A 21,156-nucleotide genomic window follows, 5' to 3' on the forward strand; every position below is an offset into this window, starting at 1 on the left:
CACCAAGTAAAACGATTAAAATACTGCCACAGCAGCCGGCTTATTTAGGCTAATTCGTGCTATAATTTTGAGATGGGAAATTAGACTGGCGCTCCACCCCTGGGTAATTTATGTTGACAAATCCTAGCTTAAAACGAAATCTGAATTAAGTTTTAAACTGTTAAAGTATGAAAAATGACATACATATTTTTTAAAATTTTAATCCCACGTATCTCAATATCCCTGCCTTAGGCCTGATTCGCCTGAATAGTATTCCAGCGCCAGGCCTGGAGTCTGGTCATATTTCTTGGTGCATACGAAGGTTGGTTCATCGTATGCACAACAAAAGATAGCAATCCATCGTACTGAAGGTTGGTTCCTTGAAAGATCATTTTGATTTTAACATTCATGGAATTTTTATAATCGTCATTCCCTTGTTTCTGGTTTCATTAAATTATTAAGAAATAAAAAACATTTCAGTGTTTTCTGGGAAAAAACTCAATTTTATTCATGGCAGTGCTAGTAAACAACATACAACAGTGTTTGTCGTAGACAAAGGGAAAATGAAAAAATTGAATCATGCTTATGGCGATATGTCTTTACCAAACAGTCCACTTATTCCTTTCCCTGGATCATCTTGTTTCACAATCGACTCCCCAACCAGTACCTGCAAATGAATATCAAGATTTGAATTATGCTACATGTAAAGCAAACAAACCCAGCCATAGAGTAATAAGTGGTTTGGGAAAAATAAGAAAGAAAACTCTTCAGCGATATTGAAGTGTTTTAGAGGGCTTACCGCTTTAACCCCAGCATCTTGTACATAAGCAATATCACTTGGAGTAAACAACCCTGATTCCCCAACTACCTGCAGTATGACCAAAAGAACAAGTGTCATAAAACAAATTTGTTCAATCAACATCTACGACTTCACAGGAGATAGCGATGAGCTATCTCAAAGTTTCTTACAATGATGTCTTTTTGACGGATAACTTCACCACGTTCTCCCTCTAAAAGATGTCTCGTATTACTAATATCAACCTCAAATGTTCCTGCAGATAACAAGAAAAACAATTACTCAATATTTTGAATGCTGCGTGTGTTCTTTCTACGTTTATTCTGTATTGAGGCAAGGGTCAATAACCATCTAACACTTCGAAAAGTAAGTTGATAATAAAAATGAGATATCAAGCAATATCAATGAGGACAAGGCATGGAAGATTTCAATTTTGAAAGGTTGCCAATTTCTGAGAGAGATGAAAGTGGATAGCATCTTACCAAGGTTACGGTTGTTTATGCCAACGAGTTCAATCCCCTCTATTCCAAGAACACGATCCATTTCCTTTTCATCGTGAACCTTGAAAGAAGAATTAGGCCAAACAACATTTAGTTCGTTAATTCAGTGAAAGAACGCGTCTACTTGTACGATACACATCATTAATTAAAAATATATTAACCAAAGGATGCAACACAAGCTATAATAAGTTCAAGTTAATCATAAGATAAAATTTAAAATGGAAAGTAAATGCACAAACCTCAACTAAGGCTGCCAAACCAATAGTTTTACAGATCTTGGTCATGTATTGTATATCAAGATCAGGCAACACAGCCGCAATCAAAAGTACTGCATCTGCCCCTTTTGTGCGAGCATAGTATATTTGCCATGCATCGATGATGAACTCTTTGCACAGAAGAGGGCACTGCAATCGTTGCACAAGTACCGTGAACTTATTAGCTTGCAATGGGTGGACAGACTACTATATCGGCATATATTTAAAAAGTATGAACTCAGGGATAGGGTACATAAGTGTGATGATTTAAGTAACAAAAACCTTTACTCCAGCATTGCGTATTTTCTCCAGGTTTTCAAAACTTCCCTTCAAATAACAATAACCCAAACAAATGGAAGAACAATTAGATACTTCTATACCTTTCGCATTTCAGAGCCCAGCAAATCTTCAACAAGTATCCATGAAATCAATATACAATTATATACCTGGAAGTACTTCTCATCCGTCAAAACACTGAGGCATGCTGCTCCCCCTTTCTCATATGCCTGAGCTATTTTAACCTGTTCAATGGTCAAACCAAAACCCATCTTATGGATGAGAATAATCATCACCAACCAAAAGTTGCATCATTTCATTTCCAGAAGCCATTTACTAGAGATGGGATGTTCTATCATTAGATTCAAGTGAAGCCTAATATTCATGCTAATTGAAATGTGACCAGTTCGAGGTCCACTTTTAAAATCACTAATGACTATTCAAGTAATGCTTGTCGCTTGAGGTGTTCTAGATGAGAAAACTGAGACAAGATGCATCAACCAAGCATACCACTGAGTTCCTATCTGTCACTAGTTGAAATCTGATCAGACCTCCTAAATTTATATTCTTCACAGCAATGAGTTTGTCATGTTTAGATTGATTAGTTTCATGGAATGAACAGGACTAAGAGTTTCAATGATTGAATACAGCCATTGGGTTTTACAATGACTTATAAGGAAATGGGGAATAAAGCGAGATTAAATCAATGTAAAAGTGAATCAAGAAAAGAAAGAACCTAAAACAGACTTACCGGATCAAAGTCCTTTCTCAATACCCCTCTGCTTGGAGAAGCCTTTTTCACTTCAGCTATCAAAGCGGGCAATCCTGTCCGCAGATGAGATTTGTGCAAAGCGCCCAAAAAATCTCTAACTGGGGGAGCATTTTCGAGCTCTTTCTTTAGAGTAGCTAGAGGCTTTCTCTCTTTTAGCTGCCACCCAACAGTTTAAAATAATTCAAAACATAATTATCCATCATCAATGACAAATAGTGAATTGTATCGTACAAACAAGATTGGAAAGTACCAGTGAGACTTCTTTGTCCTTGTTCCATACGATTTCCTCTAGGATGTCACGAGGAGTATTGTCATCTTCATTTGCTAATCTAAACTCAAATGGACCAACATAATTCAAAGGAGGTCCTGTAGGTGGCCTTCTTCTGATTTTAATTCCCTGGCTTGCAGCTAACTCATCTTGGAACTTACCCACTTCCCACTCCTTGATTTTGAGTGCATTCTTGTAATCAGTTTCTGTAATCGTCGCTGTGGACTGCAAATACCAAAAAAGCAAAACAATAGAGAATTTTGTGATTAAAAATGCATATATTTTATCCCAATCAGCAAATTTAAACTTAAACCCTAAATCTTGGGGGAAGCAAAGCAAGATGAAGATACTAACCTGTTGAGCTCGAATTGAATTTGGAGAGATCGATTTTGTATCCATTGGAGATCTTAATAAGACAGACTTTCTGAATGAGAGATAGTTTTGTTTAAATTTCAGAGCGGTTGAGTTCATAACACAAACCCTAGTTGTGGTTGCTCTAATAGAAGTTGTTGCTTCCATAACTATTGGATTGCCCAAAAATGAAAATGCGCTATAATTTTTAGACAGGTTGGTGAAAGAGATTTTTAGGTCAATGTCCTGAGAAATTTCAAATAAAAACAAAGAAATCAAACGGAAAAGGAAAGAATTTTTTGTTGGTAGAGAGGTGAATCATCTATATGTGAACTACGAAACAAATTTAATGGGAAAAAAATCCCATGTGATCCCACAATTAACTAGTAGTTATACAGTTTGATGGCAGATATGAGTTGGCGTCTGACTCAGGTCTCCTTGAATGTTTGGATCTGACTCGACCTAATAAACTTGATGCATTTTTGACCTAGCATTTTTAGGGGCTACTCAAAAGGAATTAGGGGCCATCTTTTTATTCCCATCCATTGAAAGTGGTTAAGGGGTGTCTTAAAATAGTAAAGTGTCTATATTATCCTTTACGTTTATACTAAATCTAAACATATGTCCCTCATATCATTCCTCCTCTTCTTCTTCTCTTTTCTACCCATTGAATTTTTTTCATCATTTTAGTTTTGATTCAAAACAAAGATCGTCGATCAAACAGACATTTTGATAGATTGTTTAAAATTAAAATTCAAAATTCATTAACCTTAAAGTTGAAACTTAGAACATAAAAGAAAGGAGTTAAACAAACAAAACGAATAGATGATAATAGTTGTGATTCAAAATTAGGATTTGATTACTTGAAATCAAAATTTTGATCCGAAAATTTTCTTGCATTTACAGTAGCAGAAACATAATCGGTAGATAATAATCTACTTTAGCTACCGATTATGGTTGATGTTCTTGGATTTGCAGTAGCAGAAACATAATCGGTAGATAATAATCTACTTTACCTACCGATTATGGTTGATGTTCTTCATTTCTTAAGAACATCAACCATAATCGGTAGGTAAATTTATCATTATCTACCGATTATTCTTGATTCAAAAAATTTAATTTCTCTGTACTAAAAGTTACGCACAACCGGTAGATAATGAACACCATTAACTACCGATTATGAAAGTAGATAATTTCGAAATTTTATTAAGTTTTGAAAATTTGAATTTTGGGCCATGAACACAATCGGTAGATAATAAGCATCACTTATTAACACAATTTACTAACGATTATTGTAATACCAAAATTCGAAAATTGAGTATATTCGGAGGTTAAAGTAACACACTTTACTACCGATTATTGTAGCACGGAAGTTCGGAAATTTTAGAATTTTGGCAAAATCACATTTTATGGCCAATATATATTCGGAAGTTAAATTTACTACCGATTATGGTAGTACCAAAATTCGAAAATTGAGTATATTCGGAGGTTAAAGTAATACATTTTATTACCGATTATGATAGTACCAAAGTTTGAAAATCTTAGAATTTTGGCAAAATCTCATTTTGGGGCCAATATACATTCGGAAGTTAAATTTATTACCGATTATGGCAGTACCAAAATTCGAAAATTGAGTATATTCGGAGGTTAAAGTAATACACTTTACTACCGATTATGATAGTACCAAAGTTTGAAAATTTTAGGATTTTGGCAAAATCACATTTTAGGGCCAATATATATTCGGAAGTTAAATTTACTACCGATTATGGTAGTACCAAAATTCGAAAATTGAGTATATTTGGAGGTTAAAGTAATACACTTTACTACCGATTATGATAGTACCAAAGTTTGAAAATTTTAGAAATTTGGCAAAATCTCATTTTGGGGCCAATATTCGGAAGTTAAATTTACTACCGATTGTAGTAGTACTAAAATTCGAAAATTGAGTATATTCGGAGGTTAAAATAACACACTTTACTACCGATTGTAATTAAACTACCGATTGTAGTATTAACTACCGATTGTGGAAGGGCAACTTTGCCATTACGAAATACTCGAGATAAGGACTAACTTTCATTTAGGTTTGGGTGACCCTATTTTCTCTTATTGTTGGCCCCTAATTCCTTTTGGGTGGCCCCTAAAAATGCTAGGATTTTTGACTCGATTAATATATCTGACTGACTCGGAGATATTATTGTACTCTTTATGCACGTCTGACAGGATGCAATTTTTTTTTTTTTTTTTGTAATCCAACTGTTTAATGATTTTGAGTCACACATAATAACTTAGATCCACATGCAATGAGTCAAATTCAGATGAATCAGATTTGATTTAGAAGAAAGCATAAAACATGTCATAAACCTTAGACGGAGTGACAACCGAGTAAGACAGTCACGACTTGCAAATGACTTCTGTGACATGAACCAGAGAGCAAAAGAGAGAAAAGGAACCCATGAAATGAGCAATTTGTTCTTGCGTATTCACTGATCAACCTTAGAGTTGCAACAACATACAAGGATCTATAACAGCGAGACATCCCGAAATTCTTATATTACACATAGTATTATCCTTTAGTTCCTTCCTTGCAATGTTACCAGTGAAGCACTACTTGTGCCCTCTTATCTATCCATCTATCTTAGTTGAAGAACTTCAAGAATCCATTCAGAATCTTAAGACCCTGAAGTTCACCGCTTTTCATGTCTCTCAACTTCCTTCGCAGTATCTGGATTCCAACATAAAAGGTCAAAAATTAAACAGCTGCAAGAAAATTCATATAGTGTAATATTCAAGTGTAGCAAAATAAGAGGGCATATTAATAATCTTACGTATTGGGAACGGAATAATATACGTCTCTCACTGGTACACAAGTCTATGGCTAACTGTTTCAGAAACAACTTCCTGTTTATTTGCTTAGGTGAAGTGACATCCAGATCCAGTGAACCACTCCCCTGAAAGATGGAAGAAAATCAATGCGTAAGCATAAACCCAAGAACTTAGACCTCAATAGAGTAGTAAGCCTGAGTAAGTAGTAAGGAGCGGCCTCAAGTACTTCGGCATATGTAGACAATGTGTTTGGAATGATGATTTATGTTTCTAATACGACTAATCTTAGTTAGTGAGTAAGTGGCAGCATATTAATCAAAAAATGAGAGAAGTTCCTTACCTGAAGGAACTTCGTGTATTTTGATATGCTTGATTCACAACTATCCAGAATGAACTGTAGAGCCTGCTCTTCCAATTCAGGGTATTTCATGTCCTTCTTGGATGTTGTTTTATTTGAAGCTGCTGCAGCCATCTGGTTCATGAAAGGAAGGAACGAAGCACTATATTAATCTCATATCATTCTCAATCCGTGTGTATCTTACGAAGCATTTGAAGAAATTATAGGAACGCCAGAGAGGGTTTCAACTGCCTAACCTCTTCAAACTGTCCAGACATACTTGGAGGACTGACTGCTAAATAAGCATATGCCATCAACTCTAATGGCCAACCAGTGATCTGCACCGGAAACCGCTGAAACCTGCTCAACGAGAACATAAACCACAATTGTGTGTCATGCTCATCATGTTAACAAAACATTGAAGTTGTAATAAACGTGATGTCACATACATCAGTTCTAACTTCCTATATGGGGCAATACGTGGCACACATCCACACTTCAAAGTTGCAATATCGGGATAAGAATATTAGTCGAAGATAATCACCCTGGATTATCTCTCGTTCACCATCTAGAGAAAATTTTACTAGTCAAGTATGACGATGTATTACTGAGAAGATGCGCATTATAGCTGGAGTTAATCTTTGACTAACAGTAAACACTTTTTTTTTAATATCTGGAGAACTGTTCACTCACGCAGACAAGCCATGCCTCCTCAAAGCTTCTACTTTCTCCCCATAACAGTCGTCAGATTTATCAAGTGATAGTGACAATTCAACTGAATCACTTGGGTTTGTGCCTTCCCTTGGAACAAAACCATAAGACAGCAACAGCTCTCCGTTAGATTTCCTCCCATATGATATAAAAACCTGTCAGCAAGCAATTGAAACAAAATAATTGCAAAAGCTTAGTATATAGGAAAAATAGTAAAACCTTTAAAGAAATATTTAAGATATAATAGTAAAGTTGGTAGTTACTTGCTCGCCTGGCTGATATGGCCGATCAGTTGTAAAAACAATTCCCTTTGATGACTTATCATAGTCCAAGAATGTCTCCACCTAGAGAAACCAAGTGCAGCATCTAATTAGACTCCGAAATACATTAGCACGAACGCAAAGCATATTGAATTATGCGCAAGAAGTTACATCGCAGCTGTGATTCAACATGTCCGCCCAAGGGACTAAAGCATTCCTTCCATCCAGTGAGGGCAACCGAACCTGTGAAGAGACGAGTAAATTTTATCGAATAAGTAACCAGTTGCCAAGTTTTTAGAAGCTAAGCATTTACACGAATTTACAGTGAAAAGTAAATGCCAGTAGTGCAACTGCGCACACCTTTTTTTGATACTTTATTCAGCTGTTATTCAGAAATTGAAAAGGAAATAAATCTGAAACTAAATGTAAGGCTTGCTTACTAAACGTGAGAAAAGAATACCGAAAGACCACTTGAAAGTCTCCATATTGAACACCTGCAATTACATGCAAGTTAAAAATACTTTGTTAATAAAATCTGCTTAAGAAGCAATAAGAGGATAACAGCTTCATATATCCAACAGTAGAGTTAGGAATCAAACAAAACACTGCATACTTCACCAATTGGAGATAGGGTTCATGATATGACTTATTAATACAAAGATTTAGAAGATATGGGTGAACAACAACCCTTAGGGGCTAAAAGGCTAACTAGCCGGCCTACTACTGAACATTATATCCTAAATTATTGTCGATGGTCAGAAGATAAACATGGAAAGCAAATAAACATTCAAGATTGCTCCTCTAGCCTCTGGTCATATTTTCTTACTCTATAGCTGATTAAGTATTACTACACCTCATATTTACCTTACAAATAAAACAAATTCAAGTAACCTATACACGAGTTGGTTTGCAGGGATACAACACAAAAGTTGCTTAATGAATGACGTACAAGACCAAATTCGAGAACAAGTTCAAAGTTAAACAAGAGTCAGATGGACTTTAATGAAGTACCTCCTCTGGAAATAAATGAGGGTACTTAGAAAAAATCCTGAGCCTCAAATCTTCGTATCTACAAAAGCAATTTAGACTAGATTTAGTTACTAGAACCTCCAAAGCCATAAATCTAGCTACATAGAAAAAACTAACAAGGATGCAAAGTACGCGAAAGAAGTGGTACACATTGGTAAAGCAAGATAGAATGCATACGTTCCAGTTACATTGTTTATTCTTTCAATAGCTCTTTCTCTGATCTGCGAAGCAACTAGATACGTGTCTAGTTCTGAGCGTGTCCTGAAATCATATATAGAAGCTGTAGGGAAAAAACTGAGAGTACACCCTTCTGTAACGGGAAACATAGACCTTCACAAAGTACTCACTAAGTAGTTAATGTAGAAGGAAATATACCAATACAAGAGTGAGTAAGGTTGTCGTGGCAAGGCCGAGATATAATTGTTCCATCTCGAAGACTTCATGTAACTTGCTTCACTAATAAGGTATGTTGCCAGCAATGGCCAATCCGGTACAGAATTCTTTTTTAAAACCTCTCCAGCTTCTGGACAGCTCCATTCCTAATGCACATAACAAGAGATGCAGTTCTAATTCATCGACAATAGGTGATAAACCTAAGCAGTTCAAAAATCTAATAAAAAGTGCAAATGCCTGCTTCTCTAGTACAGTGGTAAAGCCATTGGGCTGTCAACTCCATAATTCCTACTAGTCAATAGAATAAAAAATGCTAATAAGATAAAAAGCTTAAATCAAAATTCTTACCGAATCAGCGGAAATAACCAAAGATGGAGGAACAAAGAGCAATTTTTCACCCTTTCTAATATTTTTCAAAGCAACAAGACCTCTCTCACCAACATCGACTTTTCGGATAGCCATTCTTTGTTCAGGAAGACCTGATTCTGTTAACCATGACTGCAACAAAGAAGCATTCTCTAAAGAATCAACATCACAACCCCAAGGAATTTTCTTATTTGCTGTGATTGTGCTGCTATCATTTGAAGTAGTAGTAGAAATACTAGAGCAAAATATTGAATTCCTTTTTATGATTGTAGTTGGAGAAACAGATGTTGTTCTTCTAATTGAAGAAATGGGTTTTGAGAAATTGGGTATCAGTGTTGAATAGAAACTTCTGGAAGTTTCAGCCATGGTTACAACTTACACAGAGAGTGAAGTAGTAGAGAACTGAAAGGAAAAACCCTTATCTGTAAGGAGAAGAAGATAAAATGTAAGGCTTTTATTTGTAGTGTTTACGGTAATAAATACTGTTAAATCTCGTTTTCTATGGCGGGTAGGGGCAATAACTTTGCCTCGTAATTGACGAAAAGACCCATGGCTTATCTACAGAGAGTCAAAGGCGATGAATCCCAAGCTTGAGGACTTCCCTCTCTGCGTTTCCCTCCAAAAATGTTACCCAATCTAAACCTAATCTCCTGCAATTTATCATCCTCTCCATCACTATTACTAATCAAACCGGTAAACTCTAGGAATTCGTTTCAGTCAATTCCCAAATTCCAATTTGCTATATCTAAAGTTTCATTTTTCAAAACTGTAATAAATCATAGAATTTCTCTTAAACCTTGCAATAATCTCTCAGTTTCAGCTGCATTTTCCCCATTTAAGAGACCTGGGTTTCTTCAAATTTATAGAAGTTCTTTTAGTATCAAGAATTCAGAGAATGATGTGTTGAAGAAGAGTACAAGTGATGAAAGTAAGCTTGGTAATAGTGGTAATAACAATGGTGGAGATTGGACGACTTCAATTTTGCTATTTGGTCTATGGGCTGGACTTATGTACTATGTTTTTATGCTCACCCCCAATCAGACACCGGTAAAAATCCCTATCGCATATTCTAAAAATGCATTTCGTATATGAATATGAATTAAGTGAATTGCCTTGTATGTTTCGGATTCGATCGCATATTAGCTTTTATGCACATTGCTTACATAATATAGAAACACTCTGGTTTTTCCAGCTCAATCGTATTAAGCTTGTTGCATTTCATTTTTTTTGATTGCTTATAATGTTAAGTGTTAACCTTTTTATATTGGAATTGTCAAAAGACATGAAAAGGCGAATAGAAGATTGTTCTTTTAGGAGTTTATCACAGTTTTGCTTAGGATTTATTATGAGTATACTCTTGGTAACAGCTATGTTGTCTGATAATGACACAAGATGTAGGGGATGTTGAGATGCGAAATAACCAAAATGAGGTCACGGGTGTACATGTTCATATATACTTGTCTCAGATATCATCTGCTTTACTTTAAGTTAGAATTTAGAGTTTTGGATCAAAGATTGTTACATATGCACACAACATTAACTGAGAAAGATTGCCATGTCTGAACACCAACCAAAGACTGTTACATATGCACACAACATTAACTGAGAAAGATTGCTATGTCTGACCGCGTACATACTATATATACGCACAATATCTAACATTATTAAGTGCTACTGCTCACTAGAGGGTCTGCAAGTATCAGACACAAGTTATGAGTTCCGAAGTGTTGATATGGAGAATATGTTGAAAGTGGAGTGTCTTGTTACATAGACTTAGAGGAAGAATTCTGAAAGTGGGAGAAGCTCAAACTTATGGTGGTGGTGATTGTCAAACTAAATTACCTATACTTAGAGGCCCATGTTAAAAGCTCATAGCTTGCAAAGGGAAGAGTTATCCATGGCTTATACGTCGCAGAAATCCAAGTTATCCGAGCAGCTTGGACTACCTTAACAATCCCTTGGCATAACATGTGTCTTCCCTCCTGGGTATATACCATTTGAGGTCATACTCCTTGTTGTCGCTATTCAGTTTAACTATATGTTTTTTCGACTAGAGTTGAAACATATGTGTACCTGGATATATAATCGGAAATATATCTTTATTTTGTTTTTCTGATTTAGTGATTTACTTTTTCTAATTGCCTTTTTCGGACTTTAACAGACCAGGGACATATATTTCTTGGAAAAGCTCTTAAATTTGAGGAGAGATGATGGATTTGAGATGAACCAGGTGCTAGTGTCATTGTGGTACATCATGGGCCTGTGGCCCTTAGTTTATAGCATGCTTTTACTTCCGTCTGGTAGAAGGTAAGTTATGATGGTTTATGAATATAATTTCATGGTTTATGATTCGAATTTGCTATTATCTAGTGATTCAAGGGTCAGATGGTAGCTTTAAAGAGCTGAAATTGATCTGCACAAAGGGGTTACCAACCATCCATTGAGAAATTGTGTGTTCTCATTATTCACTGCATTCAACCACTTCGAATTGAGGATGTCATTTTTTTCTCTATAAGATATGGTTAAGATTTAGGTCATCGAATGATGACATTTTAAAGATGCTTGACAGTTAAGTGTCATCATGAAATGGCTCTATATATTCACTAAACTGCTACAGCTAGGTTTAGAATTATGAAATAGTATACAAAATGAACATTAGATGAAAAACAGCTCTATTAGATGATCATAAGTTTATAACCAGTTTACCTTGAATTGTCCTTATGGGACTTCCTTCATAAGATTTCCTTGATGAGTCATATTCCGCTGTGGCAATCTCCATGCATGCATGGAGCTAGGTTTAACAACACCTGGCTCGAGTATTCCCTTTTACTGCTGTATTGTAAATGAGTATGTCTAATTTCTCCACTATCGAATTGAATATGCAGCTCAAGAAGCAAAGTTCCTGTGTGGACATTCCTAGTTCTTTCTTGCTTTGGTGGTGCATATGTTCTTCTTCCATATTTCGTTCTTTGGAGACCACCTCCACCTCCAGTAGAAGAAGCTGAACTCGAGAAATGGCCTTTAAACTTTCTGGAATCAAAATTAACTGCAGGGGTATGAGACTTATCGGTACTTGAATTAATATATACCATCTCAGTTTTTTTTTTTTTTAAGTCATTACTTCTTTATTCGATGAGGGAAAAGTATAACTCCATTGCACATTAGATATCAGTTGCTGCAGGATTAGGTCTGATCATATATGCTGGACTGGCTGGTGGAGATGCGTGGAGAGAATTCTATCAGTACTTCAGAGAAAGCAAATTTGTAAGCGTTTTAGTCTGTGTTGATTCGTTTAATATAAATCTCCAAAGAGATTCCTATACAAAAGCGATACAAATATTTAAATATAAGAAAGCGCCAAACCATTACTCTGTTTGGAATTCACTAGTTGCAGCTTGCTACACAGTCAGGTCACATTTACATTTTCGTTGAGTATTTTATGATCTACATTGCAGATCCATGCCACATGCCTTGATTTCACTTTACTGTCAACATTTGCTCCTTTCTGGGTGTACAATGATATGACTACCAGGAAATGGTGAGGTTCTATCCACCCTTGTTTCTGTGTTGTTCTTTGGAATTCCCTATCATCTCTCCATTTTTGGTTGTCGAAGCCTGTTTTGTTCAACCATTCTTTTAGCAGACCAACTGGACCAATATAAATTACAAGGAATAATCGGTTACATATCTTCCCTTCAAACATGTTCCCCTAGTAATCAGTTACAAGAAGAGACTGGCTATTTAAGTCCCACACCCAATAATCAGAAGTTACAAACTAAAGAAATACTGCGGTCTTGTTGTTGTGTTCAATGACCATCTTATATATATTATGTATATAAAATTATGTACTTCTGTTCCATTCTTTTCTTGGCAGGTTTGGCAAAGGATCATGGTTGCTGCCCTTCTCACTGATTCCATTCTTAGGTCCTGCTTTGTATCTAGTACTGCGGCCACCAATTCCAGCTGTTGGGCCTGCATCCATCACTTCCAATACTAACGAGAAAGATTAATAGATCTCTCGTTTGATTGGTTGGTTGATTGAACACGAAGAAGTGCTGGAAATCTTGGAGTTTTATATATGTTTGTACGTGCATATCTTATTTGTAAAGGGTGGTTGTCCTTAAAAAGACCAGTTTAACGGTTATTTTCCTCTTTTTTATCGGAAATTATCAAGGTTTTTCTTATCTCATCTCTCCTTGGCTTTAGTGATTTTTCTTGGAGCAAAACTTCCGGTGATCCCGTTTTGTTGGGATCAGTCCCACATCATTTAGATGGTGCAAGGGATGACTTGTATAGGATGGATTAAGGTGTGAGGGCACTATGTATATGGGCATAGTTGCCATCATATTGAATACTAGTAATCGAGTGACTTATATCAAGTTGTGGAGGCACTGTCTATATGGGTATAGTTGTAGTGGTCGAGCGGAGCCACCACATTGAATATCAATGGTCGAGCGGAGCCGCGAAAGACGAAAGGGGTGTGGGGACACCATGTATGGCCATATTTGTCACCACACTGAATGTAGTCGAGTGGAGGCACCACATTGATTATTGGTGGTCGAGTGGAACTGTCGGAGAGGAAATGAGTACCGCCCAGCCAGTGTTGATCGAATGGGACAACGAGAATGCTGGGTCTAGAAGCATGATGGAACGGTGGGACCTTAATCCCAACTGGGTAGTTTATAAGCACGTGGGTTCTCTCAATTTGTAGACCATTTTTAGAAAGAGAATATTTCTACTCATGGGCATATAACGATTTAGGGTTTGGTATCCTAACAATTACTAATCCATGAATCAAGAGAGTGATAGCTTCTACATGCAGTCCGATGTAGCTGTATCCGATTTACGTTCAATTTCTAAATCAAAATCACCATTTTTTTATGTTTTTTTTTTCAAAGATTTATTTTATAAGAAGAGGCATGCTACGTGCCCGAGTAGCTTGGAAAAGAAGAAAAAAAATGGAATAATTGGAGTTTGGTACTCAGACTTAGACCGACATTAGATTTTGGTCTAACATTTGTCCAACGTTAGGGCTTGGTACCTGGACCTGACGGTGACCTATGTTGACTGTTTATGACGGGACTTTAATAAATTTGTGAAATAATTTTTTTTTTAAAAATAACGAGTTTACCAAAGTACTCTTGGGGTGGGTTTATTCCCTGAAACTAGATCCAGAATCGAGATTATCCATTCCCAATTCTTCCCCTCTTCTCCTCCCTACTCTCTGCTGCAGCTGCAAATCGATTTTGAGGATGAATTTTGATTGACTATTACAAGAACTCTGTTGGTGTCAGTGCCATGAAGATGGATGTGCTAATTCGAGAAGAAAAAACACTGGTTTGAATCAATGAACAGACAGAAAATAATAAATTAGGGTTTGCAGAGATTAGAGATGGGTTTTGATGGAGGAGATCAAGGATAGAGACTCAAACAACTAGGGGAGGTGTCTGTGTTGATTTCGGGGGTAAGATTTAGATGGGGTTTGAAGGATTGTGGTTGAATCGAAGATGGTGATTGATTTAATGGCTTATTTAGATGCTGGAGGTGGATTATAGATCGATGAAACGGGATCTGCAGTCTCTGAGTGAAGCAGTGAATAGAAGAGATCGGTCGGTTTCTTTAACTGAGATTTGAAGCTGGTGATGATAAGTCCACAATGTCGAAAGGAAACTCTCTTGGTACTTCAGGAAACTATCGAAACACGCATAAAAACAGTCGGCGTTTAATTGATGATGAAGACAAGGAGGTAACTAATCAATCTCCTATTATGCAATTCAATTACTGTAATTAATGGCAGAATTATGATAAACCCATTATGAAATTGAATTTATCCATCTAAAACTTGCACCTGTGTTTTGATTGAAAAGGGAACAAACCCCATGAAATTTCTCCTCAGGAAAATTGATTTCAGACTCCATTTATGAATTAAATCAGTGAATGGGTTAAGCGTGGTGGTTAGATTTATGAATGAATGAAATCAGTGAATGAGTTAAGCTTGAATATGAGTATTGCAGATCGAAAGATGTTATGGGTGGTCTGAGATGGATGCAATGAAGGATTTTTGTGATGTGTATGAGTGGGGAAGATCAACATCAACAGTTGGGATAAGAGACGGAATAGATGGGGTTTGCTGAAGTTGTATGGGTTTGGTGGCTGTGTAGGTCTTTTGCAGCTGAATTGGACAAGTATTGTTGCTGTTACAGGCAATGATGTAAGAAATGGTTGCCATTTTTTTGTTTTTTTGAAGCATTTCAAAAACAATCCGTAAGATTTGAGTTGCACCATGGATTCTCTGTATTGAGAAGAAGTTGAGAATTTTGTAAATATTAAAAAACAAAAGGGTATTATAGCAAACACATTAATAATTAAATTTTATATTATTTTTTAAATAATTACTAAACAGAGGTTAGGACTTAACCTAGTCAACACGGGTCAACGTCGGGTTCAGGTACGTTGGACAAATGTTAGACCAAAGTCTAGTGTTGGTCTAAACCTGAGTACCAAACTCTAATTATCCCCAAAAAAATCCCCATCACCCTGATGTTAACGTGTATCGAACTCGAATCTTCTGTTTATCAAGAGGGAGGGAGAGCTTCAACATGCTTGACACAGTGTGATGTATATGTATCTGATTTACGTCCGAATCGGAGTCGTCATTTAAAAAAGGAAAAACCTTTCATGAGAAGCGGCATGCTACCTTAAAGCCTAGATAGCTAGGCAAAGAAGAAAAGAAAGATCCCTTTCATCCCGATGCCGAGGAGTTTCGAATTCGGGTCATTGGTATATCATCACCTAACGACTTTATCAGTATATTGAAGCTTAACACTGACAAGGACATTAATGACACACAAGTCTATCAAATCACATAAGATATAAATTGAGTTATTAAACTTTTAGGTTGTTCTGGTGATTAATACCTTCGTAGCTACTTCTTTAGGATCCATGCTTCTCACTGGCAGAACCAAGATTCACCAAGTTAACGTGGAAAACACCATTTCACCTTGAACGTACTAATGAAATAAGATTGTATTACTTGAGGAAAAGAACAATGTACAAAAATGTACTCAATAGCCTCCGCCTCCGATGAAGAAATCTAATATCAATCTGGAATTATGCAAACACTTCCAATTACGATTTACCAAATACAGTCCAACCTCGATAAATGAATAACCTCGCCAAATGAATAATTTTCTCCGATCCCGACTTGGGAAAAGGAGATACATGAATAACCTCGCTTAATGCATTCATGAATAAAAAAGATCGAATCCCTAAAGGCCCTATAGAAATATAAACGAATAATCACTAAATTTCATATGAAAAAATAGAGATGAGAATAAACCAAAATACATAATTAGTAAATTTTACATAAAAACTTATGTAGAAACAAACTAAAATGTGAAGTTATTCTTCATCTATGGTTGATTGTATTTTTCTTCCACCCAAACCAAAATGCACCGCATCCTTAATTTTGTGTAATGCTTGCATAATTTCTGGAATATTTTGCTCATGTTGTAGCAAGTAATTTTTTTTATGGTGATCATCGCTTGAAATGCATCTTTGGATGACACATTTGGTACGATGCTACAATCATCTGGTTCACGATTATTCTCACCGTATATTACTGCCTCAATAGTTTCTTCATTTGTTGGAGATTTCATAATTGCATCATTTTCGTTAGGATACTTTAAAAGATGTTCGACGTCCATCACATTTCTATAACGTAAATTAAGAATGACATTTCTATAACGTAGAATGACACCAGTTAATCATTGGTTATATTTTTCTATGACCATTGAATTATTGAATTTTGACCAATACCCTCTAGGTACATTTGTACATCTTCTTTTATACAATTTAATTTCTTAATTTAGAAAATATCGTCTAAGTAAATAAAAATTCATTTATCGATAAATGAATAATGTATTCATTTATCAATAAATAAATAACTCGCTAAACGAATATTTTTTGTTGGTCCCGAGGGAATTCATTTATCGGGTTAGACTGTAACTGCCAACCTTAGGCTATACCCAACATAAAAATACTCAGCACAAGGTACCCGACTAGCGTCTTGATGAACTTGCAATGCGGAAAAACTTGATTCATAATTTGCAGGGAACAAGCTTCATTTGCTCTCTTTTGATTCATAAATTGAACATAAATCATATACGCCTACATCAGACTGTGTCAGGCATGTGAAGACTGAACCATCGACAAAGAGGTATGTGAAGATTGAACCATCCTACTTACTTACTTGGGTGAAAAAGGGAAGAAAAAGCTTCGTTTGATCTGTTTGTATCTTATTTACGTTTAATTCTGAAACAAAAGAGCTCCTTTCCAGGTGTATCTGAAGTTTTCATATACCTCTTTGTCTATGAAGTTCTCCAAATATATTTTTTTTTCAGTCTTCAATCTTCGAGAATTATTCAGTGATGTCTGGTATTCAACCACCATACTACAATCCTAGTCCGGGACTTGATTTTAGTAGACTAGAAATCAAGATATAGTGTTGTGCATCTAACATTGATATAACAATCTTGAGATAACAAAATTTGCGAGTTCTACCGAGCAGTTCTCTAAACGTAGTTTTATCTCCACCAGGAGTGTCCTCTACGCAGACTTAGGATTTGGATATATTGGACCCTTCGGTGAGCAAGTAGTATATGTCGGCGCTTAGAGTTTGAATGTGCATCACCAAGTGCTAGTAATGACGTCAGGATGTCAGCAAAAATATGAGAGATAGAATGTCCAAAGATGAAGCCTTGTGTTATAGCACGTGGCAGTAAGGTCGGGGACAACAGAATCCAGTAGATTCTGATTTATCTCATATCATGAGCATTAAGTAATAAGGATGGCAACATCAGCATCAGAATTTGAAACGACAAGGGTCATAGCAGTGGAGTAATAGTGACACAAGGTTGATGAGATCTTTTGATGTGAACTCTCTTAGGAGATTAAGTGGAACCTGAGGTGATAGTGTCCTTGAGCATATGAGAACCTATGAGTGGATAAGGTCTTCGTGAAGCTGAGTTTCTTAAATACCCTCTGGAAACCCTTATTTGCACACCATTCACTCTAGAAGCCTTACAAAAATTTTAGTTCACTAAGTTTGCATTGAATGAACAAATGTTCTTTGACTACCGAATCTCCTCATCGCTTGTATATCATCTCTGTCTATGCTCTAGTAACTTGATCTTATCATATATAATAAGGGAGATATCAGAGTCTTATGTATTGTCGGTTGTTATTAATGTAGTTGGATTATAACTTGGATGGAAGTTGAAGTTGAAGTCAGCGCTAGCGTCGAGCATCTGCACTGTCAATCATCGTGATACGGGGCGTGACTGAGATGGTCTGTCTTCTAATGAATGCTTATTCTTCTGAGTATCTATATAGATTAAGTTGTCGTATAAGTATAAACCATCTTTACTTAGAGAGTGAGGTAACTATAAGCATCTATTTCTCTTCATCATTGTTGATTATTGTTGGAGCATAGACATCCTCTCGGCGAGTAATACCACATCCTTGAGAGTCTTGATAGGTATGATATTGATGGTGGTGCCAACATCGATATTTCCAAATTTAGTATCTTTGAGACTGGTGGTGGCGAGCAGTCCGCAGAGAGTGAAAGTCCCTTTGAGAAGTAGAGAAGATCCGGGATTTTACTTTTCTCTTACAGGTTCTCTAGAGAAAGTAAAATTCCTAACTGGAAGAGGAATTCGGTGTACTATTTCATTACCCAAGTGCAGCTCTCCTGATTCGACTTTTTCCTTAATTATGCACTTCAAACCATTACATTTACTTGTGGAATGATTAACAAACCTTTGGAACCAAAAATACTTGGGTTATTTATTTCTTGTTCAGTTGTTGGTCGTCGGGAAGGTGGTCATTTAATAGCTCTATCTTGTATCCACACTTCCAGTAATTCAACCATTTTTTCTATAGGAAGAGGAAAGTCCAGAAATATTGGAGCTTCCCTCCGTTGTTGTTGTGGGCGTTGAGTCAGAGATGGTGTCGCTTGAATTTAAGTTGCTCTTCATGGCAGTCATGCTAGTGGTGCTGGAGTAGAGGATAGTGATGGTTCCACACGCTTAGGTTGTTGCATCTCTGTTGTGGTACATTTCCTCTTGCTCCCTTCAGTGATTACAGACTGCTGTAGGTTGTACGGCTTGTTGATGAGGCATCTGTTGCCGTTAGTTCACAAGCTTCCTCGATCTTGGTAGGTCTGCCTCTCTCCAACAAGGTAGGTGCAGTAGTAGCCTATCATTTGGATGCTTCATGAAGTTCGTATGATGTTTGGAGGCACAAGTTCTCCAATAATGCTCGATATATAAAAATTATGCCATTAATACATAATTCTACAAGATGATTTACGGTCATATTCGGATCACGATAATCTAAAGTTTGGATCGTGAACCTCTTTACGTAATCGTTGGGATGTTCGTTGTTTCTTTGAAACATATTTCCTAAGTTAGATAAAGCGATTTGTTCAGACAAAAATAAATATTTACTATAGAAATCTTTGATCATCTTTCCCTAGCTGGTAATATAGTTTGGGATGTGTTGTTGTACCACGTGTAGGCTCTCTCTGTAAGGGACGTCGAGAATTTAACACGTGATTGTATTCGTGATCTTCTAGCGATCCCAAGAAACGTAAAATGTGTTCTCGGGCAATCCCAGTTCCATCATAAAGTGAAAACGGGGGAGAGGAGTATTCTCTGGGAAGAGGCCTCCTCTGTATCTCAGCGTGATTAAGAGGATGATACTGGTGGACATAGGATGAGCTTTCCTTTCCACGGATTTCCAGGAGACATTCTAAGTATTCACGGGTAATGAAGTTAGATTGTTGTCTCCTTTTTGGTGTTGGATTCACGATAACATGGACCTCTTCATCTCTAGGAGTAGTAGTTATTGAAGTGCCAGCATCATCGGATGATATGAAAGTGTTCATGGCTCTTCATCATTTTGGTGGCGTTGTTGTGGTAACTTTTGCTCCGTCAAAGTCTTGAGATAATCAAGAACTTCCTTATGGGTTGTAGACATATCTTCCTTAGTCGTAGTAAGAGCTTCCTTCCTCTGCATTAAATCAACTATGGTAGGCGAAGCCTGGTCATTCCTCACTTCTTCAGTAGCCCGACCGGAGAGAGAAGTGTTAGTAGTGCCAGTATTGCTACTAGTATTAGCACCAGCGTTGGTAACAAGAGGGTGGTACCAGGAGTACCAATGTTGGAAATGGGATGAGTGGTACCAAAAGCACCACCACTAGTTCTAACATTGGGATTAGCGTTAGGGTTGTTAACTGAACCTGAACTAAGATCAACCATTTTTGAGAAATTGAGTTTGTAACCGAGAAATTAATCCCCCACTATGGTCGCTAGTTGTTTTGAGGTAAAAACGATTTACATGGAAGAAGGTAAAATAAAGGGGTAAGCTGATGCTAGTGAGAGTCTAAACCCTTAAAAAATGTATTATATAAGTACTTTTAAGTTTGAAAGATCAATTTGTACAATCCTCACCTAAACCAATAAATGGTCGTTCCAGAGCATTTCTCGGTTGAACCCATTCGCGTTGGTATGTCAAGTTAGTTGTCAAATTTAGATTACAAAATGTATTATTGATTTAGTCTCCTAAAAGTCAGTTTCGGACTAGATTAGGTTTAAGAAGTAGAATATAAAATCAAAGCTATCAGTGAAGAATAGATATTCAAGACTACTCGAAGACATCTTGGATAACTTCATTAAAGGCTAGTAAAAACTCTTGATTATCTTGTTTATTCTACCTCTCTATCAAACGAAACAAGTGCTCACTCTATGGAACAATTCATGTGACGGTAAGTATACATTTTTGCATAGACTCGAGGATATTTGATCCCAAGATTTTAATGAGGATGACCTTTATCCCTAGAAAGGTTCTCATGTTGTAGTCAATGAAAACACGAATTCAACGAGCCAGGAATCCCCTCAATTTTGAGTTATAACGAAGAAGTTATGAGTGATTTACTATAACAACACTTATATGTGTGGATAAATATGATTTTGTGAATT

The 21,156-nt window shown here is 36.6% G+C and overlaps 3 protein-coding genes and 1 long non-coding RNA gene across 4 annotated transcripts; 2 read left to right on the plus strand and 2 right to left on the minus strand.

Moving 5' to 3' along the window:
- Window positions 1-390: 390 nt before the first annotated feature.
- On the minus strand, window positions 391-3,557 carry LOC113301889 (indole-3-glycerol phosphate synthase, chloroplastic-like). Its single transcript, XM_026550732.1, has 10 exons — window positions 3,200-3,557; window positions 2,828-3,070; window positions 2,557-2,733; window positions 1,976-2,050; window positions 1,812-1,856; window positions 1,515-1,679; window positions 1,258-1,336; window positions 949-1,031; window positions 779-847; window positions 391-646 (listed from the first exon to the last, which is right to left on the minus strand). Exons 1-10 carry the CDS (start codon window positions 3,362-3,364, stop codon window positions 563-565), a joined length of 1,185 nt encoding a protein of 394 aa, XP_026406517.1. The 5' UTR covers window positions 3,365-3,557; the 3' UTR covers window positions 391-562.
- A 2,074-nt stretch (window positions 3,558-5,631) lies between these two features.
- LOC113301879 (ribulose-1,5 bisphosphate carboxylase/oxygenase large subunit N-methyltransferase, chloroplastic-like) lies at window positions 5,632-9,559 on the minus strand. Its single transcript, XM_026550723.1, has 12 exons — window positions 9,098-9,559; window positions 8,732-8,895; window positions 8,534-8,617; window positions 8,339-8,396; window positions 7,768-7,821; window positions 7,499-7,570; window positions 7,331-7,411; window positions 7,050-7,222; window positions 6,614-6,716; window positions 6,360-6,491; window positions 6,022-6,144; window positions 5,632-5,918 (listed from the first exon to the last, which is right to left on the minus strand). Exons 1-12 carry the CDS (start codon window positions 9,479-9,481, stop codon window positions 5,832-5,834), a joined length of 1,515 nt encoding a protein of 504 aa, XP_026406508.1. The 5' UTR covers window positions 9,482-9,559; the 3' UTR covers window positions 5,632-5,831.
- A 53-nt stretch (window positions 9,560-9,612) lies between these two features.
- On the plus strand, window positions 9,613-13,299 carry LOC113301899. Its single transcript, XM_026550741.1, has 6 exons — window positions 9,613-10,162; window positions 11,277-11,422; window positions 12,001-12,169; window positions 12,281-12,379; window positions 12,571-12,653; window positions 12,990-13,299. The coding sequence occupies exons 1-6, from the start codon at window positions 9,740-9,742 to the stop codon at window positions 13,123-13,125; spliced, it is 1,056 nt and encodes a 351-aa protein (XP_026406526.1). The 5' UTR covers window positions 9,613-9,739; the 3' UTR covers window positions 13,126-13,299.
- A 953-nt stretch (window positions 13,300-14,252) lies between these two features.
- Window positions 14,253-15,506, plus strand: LOC113301910. The gene is made up of 2 exons (XR_003336536.1): window positions 14,253-14,861; window positions 14,983-15,506. It is a non-coding gene; the product is annotated as an uncharacterized LOC113301910 (long non-coding RNA).
- Window positions 15,507-21,156: the final 5,650 nt, after the last annotated feature.

This window comes from Papaver somniferum, chromosome 1 (assembly GCF_003573695.1).
Source record: "Papaver somniferum cultivar HN1 chromosome 1, ASM357369v1, whole genome shotgun sequence".
NCBI lineage: Eukaryota > Viridiplantae > Streptophyta > Magnoliopsida > Ranunculales > Papaveraceae > Papaver > Papaver somniferum.

What these genes read in the sequence shown, in the direction of transcription:
- LOC113301889 (XM_026550732.1), bottom strand. Translation starts at nt 3,364, where the DNA reads ATGGAAGCAACAACTTCTATTAGAGCAACCACAACTAGGGTTTGTGTT. An exon ending in ATTCAATTCGAGCTCAACAG is followed by an intron (nt 3,071 to 3,199) that starts GTTAGTATCTTC and finishes TGGTATTTGCAG; the next exon opens with TCCACAGCGACGATTACAGA. An exon ending in CGGATGAGAAGTACTTCCAG is followed by an intron (nt 1,857 to 1,975) that starts GTATATAATTGT and finishes TGTTATTTGAAG; the next exon opens with GGAAGTTTTGAAAACCTGGA.
- LOC113301899 (XM_026550741.1), top strand. Translation starts at nt 9,740, where the DNA reads ATGTTACCCAATCTAAACCTAATCTCCTGCAATTTATCATCCTCTCCA. An exon ending in TTACTTCCGTCTGGTAGAAG is followed by an intron (nt 11,423 to 12,000) that starts GTAAGTTATGAT and finishes TTGAATATGCAG; the next exon opens with CTCAAGAAGCAAAGTTCCTG. An exon ending in ACTTCAGAGAAAGCAAATTT is followed by an intron (nt 12,380 to 12,570) that starts GTAAGCGTTTTA and finishes TCTACATTGCAG; the next exon opens with ATCCATGCCACATGCCTTGA.
- LOC113301879 (XM_026550723.1), bottom strand. Translation starts at nt 9,481, where the DNA reads ATGGCTGAAACTTCCAGAAGTTTCTATTCAACACTGATACCCAATTTC. An exon ending in CATATCAGCCAGGCGAGCAA is followed by an intron (nt 7,223 to 7,330) that starts GTAACTACCAAC and finishes GCTTGCTGACAG; the next exon opens with GTTTTTATATCATATGGGAG. An exon ending in AATACACGAAGTTCCTTCAG is followed by an intron (nt 6,145 to 6,359) that starts GTAAGGAACTTC and finishes TCCATCTTTCAG; the next exon opens with GGGAGTGGTTCACTGGATCT.